The sequence below is a fragment of the Vanellus vanellus genome (assembly GCF_965231255.1).
Source record: "Vanellus vanellus genome assembly, chromosome: 2".
Classification (NCBI taxonomy): domain Eukaryota; kingdom Metazoa; phylum Chordata; class Aves; order Charadriiformes; family Charadriidae; genus Vanellus; species Vanellus vanellus.
In genome coordinates this window covers 122,088,078-122,107,058 of record NC_138906.1, presented here as the reverse complement: position 1 = coordinate 122,107,058, position 18,981 = coordinate 122,088,078, and the positions used below count along the sequence as shown (strand labels likewise).

The 18,981-nt window shown below is 36.7% G+C and overlaps 1 protein-coding gene across 1 annotated transcript in view; it reads left to right on the top strand.

Annotated features, from left to right (window-relative positions):
* The window catches only part of B4GALT6 (beta-1,4-galactosyltransferase 6), a gene marked incomplete at both ends in the record, with an annotated part of 30,085 nt that extends 11,360 nt beyond the window's left edge, over window positions 1–18,725 (top strand). Inside the window, 8 exons of the mRNA XM_082479447.1 lie at window positions 2,033–2,149; window positions 2,524–2,637; window positions 11,768–11,892; window positions 12,427–12,543; window positions 13,775–13,962; window positions 16,230–16,352; window positions 17,231–17,332; window positions 18,578–18,725. Of these exons, the coding sequence (XP_082335573.1) occupies window positions 2,033–2,149; window positions 2,524–2,637; window positions 11,768–11,892; window positions 12,427–12,543; window positions 13,775–13,962; window positions 16,230–16,352; window positions 17,231–17,332; window positions 18,578–18,725 (1,034 nt within the window). The remainder of the gene's footprint in view (window positions 1–2,032; window positions 2,150–2,523; window positions 2,638–11,767; window positions 11,893–12,426; window positions 12,544–13,774; window positions 13,963–16,229; window positions 16,353–17,230; window positions 17,333–18,577) is intronic.
* Between the last annotated feature and the right edge of the window lie 256 nt (window positions 18,726–18,981).

Below are 18,981 nucleotides of genomic sequence, written 5' to 3'. Positions count from 1 at the left end.
GATTTGTTGCTGTTGCTGCTGGTTGATGTGACATGTGAACTATGCTCTTTTTCACAGGTCTCTGCCCACAAACCTGCACCAGTAGATGAGGGATTTTTATGACTAAATTAGTATATTTAGCTTTTGCATTACGTTTTTAGCTTCTGAAGTAATTAATTGGCTACTCAAGCATCTGCTACTGCCTAAGCAGCTGTTGGATGACAGTGGAATAAACTGGTCAGGTCTGTACTTGTAACTATAATTGTGCTGGAGAGCCAGGTAGCCGAGACAAAGAGTGCACAGAAAGGAAGATACTTCATTGTGTTTATGTATTTGGGTAGAACTGTACGGTGAGTTGAGAGGCAGATCAGCCAGGAAGAGGAGGTGTTGGGTTGGGGTAGACTACAAGAATAGCTGGATGAAAACATGGCAGGGCTGGATCTTCCTGTTAGCAAAAGCAGCTCTTGAATACTTCGGCCAAGGTGGCAGCAGACTTTTCCTGGTTGTTTTTTTTTTTAATTGTCTTTTCATGATGTCTGATTTTGAAAGAGATGTCTTTTCTAGCTTTGTGTCTCATAAAGGTCTGGTGTGTTTGTTCTAATTTTTGACAGCTAGTCACGCTGGCCAAGAGTGAGAATTACGCGCCATGTATAGCACCTGACATATTCATAGTCTGTCTTTTAAGTGATAATAGTTCTTGTTTTAATAAGGAGTTCTTTGAAAGCCAGGAGGCCACCCCCATTCATTCTTTTAAAAGCAAAAATATTATTGTAGCATTTGCAAATAATATTCCTTAAAAAATTATGTTGGTATTTGTATCTCTGTGGGTGTCTGTCGTATTGTTTGCTAATGTGGTGGAATTAGTCACTGTATTTTCCTCTGGAAATACCCCAGTCCTTTATAAACAGTTCTCTGTAGTCTCTTTGTGTTGGGATGTAAGAAGATATCAACTGATCTGGAGTTATTTGTGTCATGCCCCTGGTGCTGGATCATCTGATGAAGTGGAGTTCCTGGGATAATTTTCTAACTTTCTTTAATCTCTTTAGGACAGATTAAGATTAATCTGTAGTTTTTCTGTTATGTTTAGTTCTTTCCTGCAAAGTCTCAGGGCATTTCTGGATTAGGGTGGTTGCTAGTTACAGTGAGCCAAATATCTGCCAGGCAAATGGGTGCTTAACATAGGTGAAGTGACAGATGATCCCTTTGATCCTTGTTGCTACCCAGAGTAAAAACTGTTTTGCAAAGGGGATTTGTCCTTCCTTTTACATTGTTTTTTTTGAGGTCTGCAAGTCTTGGATAGACATTTGCTTACTCAGACATAAATGCAGCTTCTTTTCCAACTCACTCTCTTCTGTTTAGGACAAAGAATTGTATTGAGATCAGATTTGGGACGTTGAGTATAAGGCTGAGACAGAGTAATATTTCCTGCTGTTGTTATTAGCGAGTTGCTTAATTACTCAGAATGTTGATTTACACACCCTTGATGCCTATAATAAATATTTCACATATAATTATCAAACATTAATACTTTGAGATTGGCAGTGATTTGTAGCAGTTGTATTATGAAACAGCTGTTGGGGGTGAATGAATGCAATACATTTTGACTGAAAGTTGTATTAACTAATGAGGTAAAAGGTGGACTGTTCTATGGGACTAAAAGATTTTCTAGACATTTTTTGTCCTGTATTTCTATGATGTATATGTAAATGCATATGAGGAATATATCTACATATCAGAACCTTTTTATTGGTAAATTCACTGTCAGATGCTCTTTGAAAGTTAAAGAGAAATGAAAGTGTCATATAAAGTGTGTATTGACATTTTATAATTTTGGGTTTTTTATATAGACCTGTGGATATAAATCCGTTTTATTCTTGTGTTTTGTTGCTGTGTAGGTTTTACTCTTTGTGAGCCTTTACCTCAAAGGATTAATGTTCACTAACTATTGTTTCAGACGTAGTAACAAATATTGAACGCATTACTAATGCTTGTTAGAGTAATTTGGAAATACCTTATTTTAATTAAAATTCAAAATTGCTTTTTGTTTTATCAGCAAACACATATCTCTTTATGGTGCAAGCTCGTGGTATAATGTTGAGAGAAAATGTAAAAACAATAGGACACATGATCAGATTGTACACTAACAAAAATACTACACTGAACGGCACAGGTAAGAGTATTTCTGATTTAATTTCATTTTTAAGAGAGCTTTATGAAAAAAAAATAAACAACAAACATACCAAACCTTAATGAAATAGCTTAATTATGAAAACCTAGACTCAAGTCCTCCTCTGTAACTGGAGTGAAGGCCAAATAGTCACTCTTTATCAGTTTACTTCAGCTGGAAATATTTGTCATAGCTGTAGCAAATATATCTTAATTTAATTACTGTTCCTTTAGTGCAGTAAAATGTTTTGGCTTTTTTTTTAATCATGCTGCTAAAAATGTGTTACTTACAACGTTAATGCTCTCACCTGCATGATGATTTGTTACAAATTCAGTGGATAACATAGGTTTTTACGAAAATCAATTCCTCTTTTTAAGATTATCCTGAAGGAAACAATTCTAGTGACTGTGTTGCTCAAACAACAATGTATCTTCCAGAAAACTTCACGTACTCTCCTTACCAGGCTTGTCCAGAGAAGCTGCCTTATATGAGTAAGTTTTAAACTGACCTCAATGTTTATCTAGTAAATTGGATTGTACTTAAACCAAAATACAATTATTTTAATGTAAAATATAATTGTAAGGAGTCCAAATATATAGCAAAAAATAGTGAATAAAACATATGAATAGACAGTAATGCTTAGCAGAATTTTGCCTGTAACCATTGTGTTATTAAAACTTTTGGCCTCTTTACTAATCACCTACTATGTTTTAAATTTTATTTATAAATATTTTACTTTTTACAAATTAAATATTAAATGTTTTTATTAATATGGAGGAATATTCCAACTTTATATAAAGTATCCATTCAGAGTTGTGTATTTTGAAGGATAGTTAAAAAAATCCTTTTTGGAAATGGTATGCACAGAATCACGGAATGGTCCAGATTGGAAGGGACCTCTGGAGATCATCTAGTCCAACCCCCCTGCCAGAGCAGGGTCACCTACAGCAGGTTGCACAGGATGGCGCCTGGGTGGGTCTTGAATGTCTCTAGAGTTGGAGACTCCACCACCTCTCTGGGTAGCCTGTCCCAGTGCTCTGCCACCTTCAAAGTAAAGAAGCTTTTCCTTATGTTGAGAGGGAATTTCCTATGTTCAAGCTTGTGTCCGTTACCTCTTGTCCTATCACTGGGCACCACTGAAAAAAGACTCCTCCCATCCCTCTGGCACCCTCCCTTTAAATATTTACAAGCATTAATAAGATCCCCCCTCAGTCTTCTTTTCTCTAGACTAAAAAGACCTGAGTCCCTCAGCCTTTCCTCATAAGAAAGATGCTCCAATCCCCTGATCATCTTCATAGCCCTTTGCTGGACCCTCTCCAGCAGTTCCCTGTCCTTCTTGAACCGGGGAGCCCAGAACTGCACACAATACCCAGCTGCGGCCTGAACAGATCAGAGTAGAGGGGGAGAACCTGCTGGCCACACTCTTCTTGATGCGCCCCAGGATGCCATTGGCCTTTCTGGCCATCAGGGCTCATTGCTGGCTCATGGTCATCCTGTTGCCCACCAGGTCTCCCAGGTCCCTTTCCACAGAGCTGCTTTCCAGGAGGTCAGCATATTCGTAATACAAAATTTCATGAGTCAAAACTAATTCTCAAATCTTCATCAGCTAGTCACAGTTACTTCAATGCATAGAAAACTGAGCTAGTACTTTTGAGAATCAGAAGGCCCACCACTCTTCAAGGGCAAAAACTACACACTCATTGGCTTTTCTGAAATGCCTGTACACCAACGCGTGTAACATGGGGAATAAACAGGAGGAGTTAGAGATCTGTGTGCGGTCACAGGACCATGATCTCATTGCAGTTACTGAGATGTGGTGGGATGGCTCACATGACTGGAACACTGTCATGGTGGGCTATGTTCTCTTTAGGAAAGATAAGCTGGCGAGGTGAGGCAGTAGAGTTGCTCTTTATGTGAGAGAGCAACTGGAATGTATTGAGCTCTCCCTGGGAGCGGATGAAGAGCAAGTTGAGAGCTTGTGGGTAAGGATCAAGGGCCAGGGTAATATGAGAGACACTGTTGTGAGTGTCCATTACAGGCCACCTGATCAGGATGGGGTAGTTGATGAGGCCTTCTACAGACAGGTGAAAATCGCCTCGCAATCACAGGCCTTGATTCTCATGGGGGACTTCAACTACCCTGATATCTGCTGGGAAGGCCACACAGCTAGGCATGTACAGTCCAGGAGGTTCCTCCAGTGCATTGATGACAACTTTTTGACTCAGGTGGTGGAGGAGCCTACAAGGAAAGGTGCTTTACTGGACCTAGTATTAACCAACACAGAGGGACTGGTGGAGGATGTAAAGGTTGGGGGCAGACTGGGCTGCAGTGATCATGAGAAGATAGAATTCAGGATTAAGTGTAGTATAGACAAAATGACAAGTAGAGTTGAAACCTTAAACTTCAGGAGGGCTAACTTTGATCGTTTCAAGGAGTTGCTTGGAGAAATCCCATGGGAGAGGGCTCTAGAGGGTAAGGGGGCTCAAGAGAGCTGGCCGCTATTTAAGCGTCACTTCCTCCAAGCTCAGGATCAGTGCATCCCAAAGAGAAAGAAATCAGGCAAGGGAAGAAGGAGACCTGCATGGCTAAGCAGGGACCTTCTGAAAAAGCTCAGGTGGAAGAAGGGAGTTTACAATAGGTGGAAGAAGGGGCTGACTGCTTGGGAGGAATACAAGAATGCTGTCAGGGTATGCAGGGAGGAAACAAGGAAATTCCAAGGCTGCCTTGGCTTGAACCTGGCGAGGGATGTCAAGGCCAACAGGAAGGGTTTCTTTAAGTATATAGGAGACAAAAGGAAAACTAGGGAAAATGTGGGCCCACTGTTGAACGAGACATGTGCCGTGGTGACAGATGATGCAGAGAAGGCGGAGTTGCTAAATGCATTCTTCGCTTCTGTCTTCACTGTTCGGGCCAGTCCTCAGGGAAACCCAGACTTTGGAAACCCAGACTTTGCAGGTAACAGAGAAAGTCTGGAGGGAGCAAGACTTTCCTTTGGTTGACGAGGAGCAAGTTAGAGCTCAGTTAGATAAACTGGATATCCACAAATCCATGGGGCCTGATGGGATGCACCCTCGAGTGCTGAGGGAGCTGGGGGAAGTCATTGCTGGGCCACTCTCCATCATCTTTGAAAGGTCCTGGAGGACAGGTGAGGTGCCTGAGGACTGGAGGATAGCTAATGTCACTCCAGTCTTCAAAAAGGGCAAGAAGGATGACCCGGGAAACTACAGGCCGGTCAGCCTCACCTCCATCCCTGGAAAGATGATGAAACAGCTTGTGCTGGGTATCATCTCAAAGCACCTGGATGAAAAGAAGGTTATCAGAAGTAGTCAACATGGATTCACTAAGGGGAAGTAGTGTCTGACTAATCTGATAGCATTCTATGATGAAGTGACTAGATGGGTGGATGAGGGGAGGGCAGTGGATGGCTTTCGACGCTGTCTCCCACATCATCCTCACATGCAAGCTTAGGAAGTGCGGGCTAGATGAATGGACAGTGGGGTGGATTGAGAACTGGCTGACAGATAGAGCTCAGAGGGTTGTGGGTAGTGGTGCAGAGTCTAGTTGGAGGTCAGTAACAAGTGGTGTCCCTCAAGGGTCAGTACTGGGTCCAGTCCTGTTCAATATATTCATCGATGATCTGGATGAAGGGATAGAGTGTACCATCAGCAAGTTTGCTGATGACACTAAACTGGGAGGAGTGGCTGACACGCCAGAAGGCTGTGCTGCTTTACAGTGTGACCTGGACAGGCTGGAGAGTTGGGCAGGGAGGAACCTTATGAAATTCAACAAGGGTAAATGTAGGGTACTGCATCTGGGGAGGAATAACCCCACACATCAGTACAGGTTGGGGACTGACCTCCTGGAGAGCAGCTCTGTGGAAAGGGACCTGGGAGTCCTGGTGGACAACAGGATGACCATGAGCCACAAATGTGCCCTGGCAGCCAAGAGGGCCAATGGCATCCTGGGGTGCATCAAGAAGAGTGTGGCCAGCAGGTCGAGGGAGGCCATCCTCCCCCTCTACTCTGCCCTGGTGAGGCCGCATCTGGAGTACTGCATCCAGTTCTGGGCTCCCCAGTTCAAGAAAGACAGATCTGCTGGAGAGGGTCCAGCAAAGGGCTACGAAGATGATTAGGGGATTAGAACATCTTTCATATGAGGAAAGGCTGAGGAACTTGGGTCTCTTTAGTCTAGAGAAAAGAAGAATGAGGGGGGATCTTATTAATGCTTTCAAATACTTAAAGGGAGGATGCCAGAGGGATGGGAGGAGTCTTTTTTCAGTGGTGCCCATTGATAGGACGAGGGGTAATGGGCTCAAGCTTGAACATAGGAAGTTCCATCTTAACATGAGGAGGAACTTCTTCACTTTGAGGGTAGTGGAGCACTGGCACAGGCTGCCCAGAGAGGTTGTGGAGTCTCCCACTCTGGAGACGTTCAAAACCCGCCTGGACGCTGTCCTGTGCAACCTGCTGTAGGTGACCCTGCTCTGGCAAGGGGGTTGGACTAGATGATCTCCAGAGGTCCCTTCCAACCCTGACTATTCTGTGATTCTGAGTACGATGGTGTAGTGCAGTGAGAATTGATGGAGGTAAGAAGGTGCTAAAGCCCTGTCATAATGAGGAAATAATACTTACATAACAAGTAAAAGTTTGTGACCTCAGGAACTTTTAAAATTAAGCTTTCAAGCCCAGATGTTTAAGATCCCAAGCTATTAAGTAGAACTTGATTTGGTAACCCTAACTTTATTTGGCTTTAAGCTTAGAATCTAAACTTCTAATTATTTTGTTTGAAAGCGTTTAGTTGCAGGGGAGTATCATGCAGAAATAAGAAACTGAGTTGAGTACTTTGGCACTGTTGCTGTTTTGATATGCTGTTTTTTTATTTTATAAAACCTGTAATATCATAGCTGTCCTAAGTAGCAATATCCCAGTGTATGTAGAAAGTCTTATAAGCAGGTATTGCACTATTAAAGCAGTTACACAAACTGAGATCGGAAGAGTTCCTTGATGTTAAATCAGTGTCCTTAACCTGATTTAATAATGTGACTTAAAGGCTGTTGGCATCACTTTTTTATAGTCTTTCTGTAGACAAAGTACAGTTTTAGGAATAGTCTTAAAAATTCTTGTTAAGAGCCGTAGACTTTCATGTGAATTGCCCTTTCCTGCTGACTTGCCATTTTTCAGATTCAGACAAAATTCTGGGCATTGTTTGCTCTCCTCTGGCTTATAGAGAAAGCAATCCTTAAAGACCAAGAAGTGTTAGGACCAGTTTTGAACATCAAAAGAAAAGAGGCAAATCAGTTCTGGTGGTGACTGCTTTACCTTGACCTTCACCACTGACTGATTGCTATTAGTGATAGTTCTTATATTTAACCTTTATAAAATTGCAGTCCCTTGGCTAAAACAGTTCCTTCTTAGAAACCACTGTTGAATTTTCTGCTTTTCTCTCTATGTTAGGAATTGTTACACTACCAGAGTTTCTGTAGGAAGCAAGGGATGATTAAGTCTAAATTTATTTTTTTTTTTTTTTTTTGTGCTCTGCATTTGGAAGAAATCATAACTGGAGTCAGTAATCCATGGAATGACTTCTTTTTTAGTATATGTTTTGTAGACAGACAATATTTTTGAGTGAAGAACTAAATAGTAGCATTAGTATAGCTCTCAAAACTAATTAGTTAAATTGCAATGTCTCATTTGGTGTCAGAATGTACCAACTAGAGAAGAATAATCAACAACTGTCTGTAAATAAGTGTTAAATATGTTACTAGCAGTGACTGTTCATCAGTATCTGGAAGTATCTATTATGCTAATGTGTTAGTAAACTACTGATTTGTGAAAGAGAAAATTCAAAATAGTTTCTGAAGACATTTGTGACACCTCTGAGAATTCTAATCTCTTGTCTTTTAGGTTAACACCTGACTTAAGCTGTGGGCTGTTATTCAGCATGAGCAAGTGATTAAGTATTTAATATAGCAGTTCAGATCCATATCAAACCCAACAAAGTTGCTGACAGCCAAACTGAGTTGCTGATCACTTTTTCTTCAAAGAAAAATAGTGGAATTTATTAGGCTAATCTATTATAACTTCTTTTTAAATCTTAACAGAGAAGTTTATCCAGTGAAGAGTACAGTAACAGTGCTTGTTATCTGTATTTCTTTTCAATGACTCCAAATTCTAAACTTGTATCTCTTATATTGTAAAAATACGGACATATAGCCAGAAATATAAATCAGTTGCCATCCCTTATGAACTTAAATAATGTAGAAAACTGTCTTAAGCCAAGTAGCAATTAGCCACGGTGTGATTATATCCTTATTTCAATCTCTTTCCCTCTAGAAATAGGGTTTGACTTTCAAAATCATGTGGATGTTCTTTTCTGTAATATTGCACATGTCAACAAATAAAACTAAATTATTCTAATAGTAAATAATTTAGCTACTTTGGGACACAAAAAGTTCGGAAAATGTCGCCTCTGGATAACCAGAGAAACAAGAATGATTATTATGCTGATTGAAAAATGCATATAAATTAGTATTTTTAATGTAACTTTCAAGGGATGTGGCAGTTGAATTCTGCTAGATTACTTCAAAACTGTATTGGCTTCTGCTACCTGTTCTACTTGTTAGTCTGCTGTCCAGGAGTGGGGGGATGAGGCTAGTTAGAAGGTACTAAGGTACTTTAGTAGGTCAGCCTACATATAGCACGTTACCTTAAATCATTGATGCAGGTTTGTTTGCACTGACAGGTACTTAGAATTGCCAGAGTAGGGATGCATTGTACTCGGCTATTCTTGCTGTCAGCCTCATTGGCTATATGTCATTCTACCAGAATTTCTCTGTAGGTCTCTTTATTGCTGCTGTCTTTTCCATCTTTTTTGTTAGTAGTCTCTTTGTACTTACTCTGTCCTGCCGAATTTAATAGAGAAATCATGATTTTAATAAAAAGTAGTTCACTGGACAAATTACTGTTCAGCAAAGAGATGTATGTCTTGCCCTTTGGTTTTCATCTATACCTTTTTAATAACCATCTCTGTATTTTATTTAAATTAAACTTCTCTAAGGATTATTTTATGCAATGAAATGTTGTAGGTTGTCCTGAGATACCAAAGGAAAGAAGCTTCTTGAATCATGTATTTTGACCTGCTGAAGTCTAAGGTTATTATAGAAGTCGACTACTCTTCTTTATCTCAGCTTGCCAAATTTGTATTGTGGAAGGAGTGTGGTAAATCATGTTTTGTCCCAACTACACATGTTCTTAAAATAGGACCAACTAGTGCCTTTTATTTGTGATTCAGTCTTTCAAGTTATAACCCACTGGTTGAACGCTGCTGTGCTAATTCACAAGCAAGACACATCTACTTCAAGATAGAAAGCAGTACAAAAGAGTATTTAATCAGCATAATTTTAATATGACTTGAGAGGTAAATGGAAAGCAGATCCATTTTTTTAGTGATATCAAATAAAGCCCTTGTGTTAAGAATTTTTTAGCAGTCTACCCAAGTCACTTCATGGTTTGTCTGAACTGGTACTTAATGAGCTATAAGAAATATCCAGATCTTCTAGTTTGATCACCACAATACGCTGGTGTTGAAAATACCTAAACCATTTAAAATAGATATTAGAAAAATATATTTTGTATTTAAACAAGAAAAAAAAAGTCATCAGTGGAGGAAGCTCTACTGTCTCCAGAAGTAGTATATTTTAGTATTCCATCAATAGTTGATGGACAGTGATCCATTAATAGTTAAGCTTTTCCTAGTATTCCCCCCCCCCCTCCCCCCCCCCCCGCCTTAAGGCACCTGCCTTACATAAATGCTGTTTTACCATTCCTCCTTTTTTTTTTTTTAATTTATTTTTTTGTTGTTTAAACTCTGTAAGCATTTGATCACATCTAAACTTTTATCAGAAGACTAAAGCATCCAAGTCTCTTGCGTCATGTGTTGTTTGCTTCCTTTTCTGGTGTAGTCATTGACCTTTATTTATCTTTATTTTCCTATTAGATTCTATGAATAAACTAAAAGGTTCTTGTTGCTTCTCTGTCTCTTGGTAGTTGAAATTGATTTAGTGATTATTTTTTTTTAATTTAATTTAGAGATGTTTATACATATACTGGTCCTTTGATGATTGCCTGTTTGTACTTTTTATAAGGTTTTGTTTTCTGGTTATTGAAGAATTTCAGATACAACCATAATGATCATCTAACGTCACTTATTTTTTTATTTATTTATTTTTTTAAAAGCTCTGCAGGATTAGCTTGTTCTAGTGTATATTTATAGAGTCTTTTTTTCAGCAACTGCCAGGTTTCTCTTTTAAAATAAATAAGTAAATGTGAGTTTTTTTTAAATTTGCTCTTAGAAGATCTCTGTATGATGCTGTTCCTCATCCTTTTTTCCCATAATTTTCCTTTTTTTAAAGTTACCTTCTACATTTACAAGTAGTTCTACATTTAATTGTATCCAAAACTAAAATAGCTCTTGCAGTATCTTCTTCTTTCTTCTGAAAGCAGTAGTTACTCCCAGCATGCTCCAAAAATTTCAATCTTTCCAAAAGATTTCAATAGCTAGTCAATTCAGTGTTACAACATGAAGCAATCTTTTTGACACAAATATGATCTTTTGTGTACGGGCCCGGGGGAGAAAATGGGAGTGATTTTTTTCATTTACTTTAAAATTCCAACCCTCACCAAAAGACTTAAATTTTTAGACAAAAAAAGTAGAATATTTTATGGTGTGTCAGATAGTTATTGCAAGATTTTTATTTGATGATCTAGTATAGTAATTGCTGAAGAACAACTTGAGCTTCTGGTTAAAGTGTTACACTTTCCTTCTCAAATTTTCTTGACTCCTACTTCTGTTTTTGAGGGTAGAGTATTTACTATGAATCATCTCCAGTTTTGAAATTTAGACACATGCATAAGCTTAGGACAGGCAAGTTTTTAGCTATCAACTAAGTATAAATATTTTCTCATAAAAAGTACTAACCTGATTTTTTTGCTACCATATTGTGGTCTTTATTCAATATCTTGCTGAATTCCACTCTAATCAGTAGCCATTTGCCAATGCTTTTCCCATTAGGCTAATTAATTTTATCGGTGGTATGCTCAAATCCAGCTGCTTGCTATAAATTGATTTGTTGCAGGCAGTGGTGAATTATTGGATGAAGGCTGTACATGAAATGTGTGTATTATCTAGGATGTAAATTAAGGAATCTTGTTGAGTGTAGTGATGATGCGTTTTCTTTTTTTGTGGAAGTGCAGGTAGGAAGACACCCAGAATTTGAGTATCAGTTCAGTAGTAGAGGTGATGTGGGATTGTTACCAGTGGCACTTGAAATGAAAGATGACTAATTTTCTGGAATAGACACAAAATTCAAATTACTTTGCTTGTTCTGTGTCCCCTGAAAGGAGTATTTTGCTCATAGGATTTATTGAAGGGATGTTTATATTGGGAAATGCTGAAATTAATTCTGAAAAAACTGAATATTAAAAGGCTAGTATAAATTGTTTTTTTTACTTGTAGGTACTGTAAATACAAATTTCTGATGCTATTCGCCTATGATATACCTTGTAGTGTTAGATCTGTTGTCTTAATTGAAATTAATAAATAAAATTCTTTTCATCAATTTAGGAGGCCTTATCGATGTCAATATGAGTGAAATTAGTTTTGATGAAATTCAGCAACTGTTTTCGAAAGACTTAGACATTAAACCAGGAGGACACTGGAAACCAAAAGACTGTAAGCCACGGTGGAAGGTGAGATGCTGCTTTTCTGCTTTTTTTTTTTTTTTTTTTTTTTCTCCTGTTGGTGTAAAAGAATAGTTTACCATTGCAAGCACTCAGTCTTTTACTGCTATATATTTTATATAATATGTAGTATGTTATAGTATATGTATTATGATATCTGTGCTCAAGAAGAGACTAAAGCTTGAAGAAAAACTTGAAATGGATTGTCAAAAGCTTCTAAAGGTTCATTAACTGTTGTTAATAAACATTTTGTCACATGTCTGCAAACTTGTCCTCTATGTGTGTTGCTTAAAGTAAAATTAGAAGCAAGTAAACATAAAAGGAAAATCTTACTTATATTTTACTCAGATTTTTTCTCTTTTTTAATATTTTGAGCAAATTTGCAACACACTTTCCTAGCAGGAATGAGAGTGTTAACACGCTGAGCCAATTTAAATTTAAAAGTTGAAAAGCCTATACAATCCATGGGAGATTTGATCTGTATTGAAACATTAAAATTTAAAAATGCTAATATAATAGCTTAATATATATAATTTTTTGAAGGTGGCGATCCTTATTCCTTTTCGGAATCGCCATGAGCATCTTCCAATTTTTTTCCGTCACCTGATACCTATGTTGCAGAAGCAGCGGCTGGAATTTGCCTTCTATGTTGTTGAACAGGTAACAGCATTTACTTGAAAAGTCACCCTTCATGATTATTTACCTAAAGGGGATTTGATATTCTTGTCAAGATTTGGATGAATACAGAATTTAAAAATTGTTACTCTGCCGTTCTAACCCTTTGAATGAAAAAGGAAAGTTCAGCTCCATTCCCCAGTTTAAGCAGTGGCCACATATATGTTTCCTTTAAATATGGGCTGATATTTTATAAGCGATAACACAGCTTCTTTGAATCTATTGTCTAAGTTTTCAAGGAAGAAAAAAAAAAAGGTTTTATCTGTAAAAATTGGAAACAATCATTTACAGAAGGTCACTTTACAGCACATGCTCACTGAAATCTAGTTGAAGACAATAGTATTGAAGTGTGTACTATCCAGTTAATATATTTGAAATATAATGGAGGCATTAATAATATGAAATTACCAACTAGTACCTTGGATAGGGGTCTCTTCAGAAAGAGAGGAGTGGATATGGAGGGAAAAAAAAAGCTTAAAAAAGAAAAAATTTCTGCAAGCCACAATCAAGGAATGAAGTAGTTCAGATGGGTAGCTTAAGGAATTTGCACTGTTGTTGGCTGTAGTAGATAGCTAGATCCCTAAACAAATTACAGGACTTATTTTTCATGGTTTTTGTAATGCACTATTTTCAGGTGACAAAGTGAGAAGTTTGCGGAAAACAAAAGTTCCTCTAAATTGTCATTTAAAAAGAGGCACGTAGGATGCATTTGCTATATCGAAAGGTCTTATGTTGTCTTGTTTCCTCAAAACATACATGAGGAGATTTAAATTGTACTAGAAATAAAAATTATTTGAATCTATTGAAGTTTCTAAGAAACTGGAAGTAAGTGCTAATATAAGGTTAATTATAATTATGTAACCAAGCTGTAGGCATTTTCACAGCATCAGAAGTCTTTCAGTAGTTGACTTTTAACAAAAACAAAATAATGTTTCTTAGTTTGTGTCAGTATTTCTTTAACTCATAACATCACCCTGTTTTAATCCAAACCACTCACATTTTGATACTTCAGAGTTACTAGTGCTATAAGGTGCTAGTACTGTTGATGTAGTTGGTGTTAACCAGAGCTATTAGCTAGAGGAATAACAGACATCATTGTCAATGCTTTTTTTTTTTTTTTTTTTTTTGAGTGGTAGGGGATGCATTTCTTATAGTATTGAAATTTTGTCTCTTTCTTTTTGATTCTTACAATGTCTCCTTTGTTTTCTGTTTGAAGACAGGTACACAACCTTTTAATCGTGCAATGCTCTTTAATGTTGGCTTCAAAGAGGCTATGAAGGATGCTGTCTGGGACTGCATAATATTTCATGATGTGGATCACTTACCTGAAAATGACCGAAATTATTATGGATGTGGAGAAATGCCACGCCATTTTGCAGCAAAGCTTGACAAATACATGTACATGTAAGTAATTAGCTTTATTCATGTTGTTTCTTAAAGACCCAGAAACACTCTTAAAGTGTGCATGAATTTTGTGGCAGCAGGGATGGTAGGTGAAACCAATAAAACGGCCTCCTACCATGCTATTTACATAAATTAATATCTAGTTATTAAAAGGAAGATTTAAATTTAGTGCCTACATTTGATATGTTGCTAATTTGAAGATATTATTTATAATTTTCAGTGTTGAACTTGTTGCAGTGAGGTTGATCTTTAAAAAAAAAAAAAAAAAAAAAAAGATGGCTATGTGTGTCGAGGGGGGGAAAACTTACCTTACTTATTAGAAATCTTTTTGGGCTACGTAAGCCTTTGGGGTGACTGTTAACAAAGATAAGCAGTTTATTTACAGCAAAATACCATAGGAAAAACTGTCTTAATTTTCTCATAAATGTACAATTTATTTCTGCTTTGTACTGCTTTTTAAACAGATTTTCTTCCTGCTAGACCATTTTGTATCTTGTATTCAGTCTCTATTGAAATTTGATGAATGTAGTGGGTCCTGCAGTTTTGTTACCTCCTTTTCTTCTGCTTTTTTACATTAATGAAGTTTCACTTGCTTTTTAACACTTTTATCTCATGACACTCTTCTAATCACTTCACATAAAGCTGTACCTTACTGCTTGCTGGATGTTCGTATTTGCCATCCTGAGATTTTATTTGTGAAGTTGATCAACTTGCCAACTTGGTCAACCTGACAGATCAAAAGCAATGCATTGAGAACACGACTCTGTGTTTGGACTTCAGGTTGTTGGCCGATTAGTAGTCAAACCTTTAAAGATTTTACATGTATTTAAAAATGTATAAATACATAAATATATGAGATTTCATCTGTCTTTATATGTATTTATAAAATACTTTATATGTTTATACACACATTTATGAAATTTATAAAATGTCTAAGGTATAAATACATGTTTATAAAATATAAAAATAAATATATATTTCTGTATATATACAAAAAAGTGCATGCGCACCACACACATACGTATGAATAAAAAGCAGTTGCATAAACTGTCATACCCCAATTGTTTTTATTTTTGGTTGGTGGGTTGCTTTTGGGTTGTTGGTGTTTTTTTTGTTGATTTTTGGAGGGTAGGGTGTGTTTGGGGGGGGGAGGTGTTTAGAATACCTGTTATTTCAGTTAATATTGAAAGGACTATATAGTAACACCCTTCCCCAAAAGCAATTAGGATTTGGTTGAATCCTGTGTTTCCACAGAGATCAAAAATTGCATGATTGCGTATTTCTTTTTCTTTCCTCTTGCGTTCTGGAGTTATTTGTCCTTCAGTGTGGCAATTGTGTCCTAAGCAATGGTAAATCTTTCTGTAGATAGTCCTAACTCCTTGAAGGTTCCAAATTTGGAAGCATCTCCTGAGAGATGCGTTTGACTTTTATTTTGAAACTGTGTGCTGTTTCTGAAAGAGGAACACACTTTACTGTAGCAGCTTCTGGGTTAAGGATGCAAGTCAGTATTGGTGGAAGTAAATATAGATACTTAAATATATGTGTATATATTTAGATTGACAAAGCCTTTTGAGAGCTGGAAATCACATTGCCTGGGCCTTACTATGTTATGTTATATAGCTATAGTTGCTGTTTGTGTTGGCCAGCTGCTTATTACTTAATAATGTGTTAGTAATTACTGTAGGCTTAATGACAAAAAGGCCTATAGATCCTTTTGATTCAAAAATTTAGCTTCTAAAAACAGGAAAATTGTTTTTTAAATAAGTGTATATTTCACTGTAGTTGAATATGTACTGTTAAACTGTTCCTATCAAGTTTTAACAGTTCTGTAGAATACAGTAATGACTTAAAATTACTGAATTGATGCATTACTGATTTGTATTTTTTTCAGTTGATTAGAGTTTTCTTTCAGTTGAATAGTGTCAAAATACAGTAGTTTGAGTGCATACTTTACACTACAGTTTTGAGTCTAAATTAGTTCTCTGAAGTATGTGATAGACTTTTGTTTCATGTGGTGATACTAATTTGAGGTACAGTCCAAGAGTACTTTTTATGCAAATCAGACACTCCTGCAAACATTTTATTCAACTCCTGTATATGTTAGTTAATGACAGCAATCTGTGAACCAGTTTCCCTCAGTGAATACATTCAGCATCTGTTCATGTCCTTAGTTTGGGGTGTTTCTTGGGTTTTTTTGAAAGGTATTGTTCAAACAGAGGGCTACCTATCGAAGTTCAGCTAATACAGAATTTGTCTTTTGTTTTCAGTCTTCCATACAATGAGTTCTTTGGTGGTGTCAGTGGCCTGACAGTGGAACAATTCAAGAAGATCAATGGGTTTCCAAATGCCTTTTGGGGGTGGGGTGGAGAAGATGATGATCTTTGGAACAGGTGAGTTGTTCAGTGGTTATGTCTTTCTCACTGTTCTGTGGTATCCACCCCTCGGAGAGCAATTAGGTGGTTTTCTCTCGTTTGTTACCTTCTTTTTTTTTTTTTTTAATTTGTTTTAAATTAACAAATTCTATCATTTCTAAAGAGTTAACTTTAGAAATATCAGAACATACCATTTGAAGGGATAAGTATGATGTTCTTTTTTATTGGCCTGGCGACAGTTAACAGGCTTTTAAGAGATAGGTCTAACAAATAATGGGTGTGATGACAGATGACAGTTTTAAGCATATCTGTTCTCATTACTCTGAGTCTTCTGTGCGTTGCTTTTTGATTTTTTTGTCTGACTTGCTGCTAGCATTATGAAATACCATCCCACAGATGTGTAAAGTAGGCATGAGTTTAAGTATCTTTCATATCTTAGGAGCAGTGTCTGAGAGAGGTGAATTTGTGACTATATTGACAGTCACAAATTGGACAATGGACAACACCACTCACTGTATTACCAGCTGCTCGCAGTAAACAACTGTAACGTTCTAGTTGAGCTGTTGAAACAAAGTGTCTGCATGAGTTTATATATAAGGAGATATATTTTAAAGGAAGAGTTTGTAGATTTTTATTCTTTTTCCTTATTATTGTCATATTTTTATGCTGTTGTGCTTTAACAAAGCAGGATATACTAAATAAGAAATTACCGTTATTTGATACTTTATTGGTTTTGCCAGCTTTTTTAATTGCTTTGTTTTTATTTTAGGGAGAGAATGTCAGTGAATGCGAAGACTTAGCTTTAAAAGATTTGGATGTATATTTTTCACTTTTGCTGTAACTTGTAAAAACATCTTTTTAATACTCTTCATACAAATGTTTGTTTTATACTGCAGGGTTCACTATGCTGGATACAATGTAACAAGACCAGAGGGAGATTTAGGGAAGTACAAATCCATTCCTCATCATCACAGAGGTGAAGTCCAATTCTTGGGACGGTAAGAAAACAAGAACTGTTCAAAACTAGAGCTAAAGATGTATTTTTTTTTTTCCTTACACACATGCAAATCTTCCACACATACAAATAAGCAGTCTGTGCTTAGCAGTGTTACTCCCTCTTTAGTGCTAAACTTTGTATTTTCATAAACACATTATATTTGGTGTTCAAATATTTCTTATTTAACCATAAGAGAAACTGAGTTTGTGTGTTAGAAGATATTATCATCATATGCATCAACCTTTGATGCAGAATGTTATTGTTTCTTAATACTTCAGGCATTAGTGCTGACAGGGCTCCATTAGTTGGTTAGTTTGTATATTCTGCAAAAGGAAGCAGTACAACTAGGGGAATCGACTCCTGTGTGAAAAAAGACTTTAAAACTCCTCAAGGATTGGTTTCTTCCATTATATTTAATTCTTTTCTGAGATACAGGTCGTCTCACTTCCTGCTTACATTATGTGAACTTTTTCTTTAGGGGTTCCTTTCCTTTGCTACAGATATGCAAAACACTTTAACTGGTCAGTAGGTTATGGCTGCAGTAGATTGGAATAGCAACTAGAATGCAGTAAATGAGCTACACAAAAATTAGAATGAGAAATGCAAAATATAGGGTTTATGGTATGTGTTTTCAGATAATTAGAAATATTGCTCAGTTCTGTTATCAATGGGTGTCTCTCTGGGAACATCTTTATTTAAAAATTATGAATAAAGCAGAAAGTAGACACGTACAGTAGACACGAGTAAATATGTGATATGAAACTAAAATGTATGTATCAGTAATCTGGGGGAGGGGAACTGTTGTTTTAACCACCTCAAATTTAGATGTTTGCAAATGCAGTAGTCTCAAGAAGGAAACAAAAAACAATTCAGACATTTAAATGTATAATGATGAACAGTAAAGGCTCTTTTCTGAGCTCCATATTGAGCTTTATAGCTCAAATTGATTAAAAATCAGTTTAGTTTGGGACCATACGAGTAAACATATTAAATACCTTTTTTTGTTATTTAGTCTTAGTATTAACTTGTGTATGTGAACATAAAATCTAAGTGTATTAAAAAAATGGAAGTGGCTTGCTTTTAGAGCTTAGATAGGTAATTTGGTAATTTCAAAGGGCTGAGAGGTAGTTTCAGAATTTAAAGCATATTTTGAAATAAAATGACTGTTACAGTATCATGTCTAACACCAACTGAATTGTTTCTTGCAAATTTTTCTCATGTTTTCTTCTTCCAACTCCCTCTGCAGATATAAACTTCTGAGGTATTCCAGAGAACGTCAGTATATTGATGGCTTGAACAATTTAATATATACTCCTAAAATACTTGTCAGTAAATTGTATAAAAATATAACTGTTAATCTCATACCAGAACTTGCTCCTGTTAGAGACTATTGATGGAGGTGGAAAGACAAGCTACCCTACCAGAATAAACTTTTAACACTGGAAGCTACTAATAGACACTGTAAAACAAAACCAAACCAACAAACAGCAACTTAGAATTAGAGATTTTTGACCATTTGATGATGCATATTTGAGATGAGAAGTGATTGTATGTACCATGCATTTTGTTCTGAAAGAAAAGCCAGCAGCTACCACTCAGATGTTTACAGCATGAGACTACTGTTCAAGCCTTCATTCTTCATATTATCTA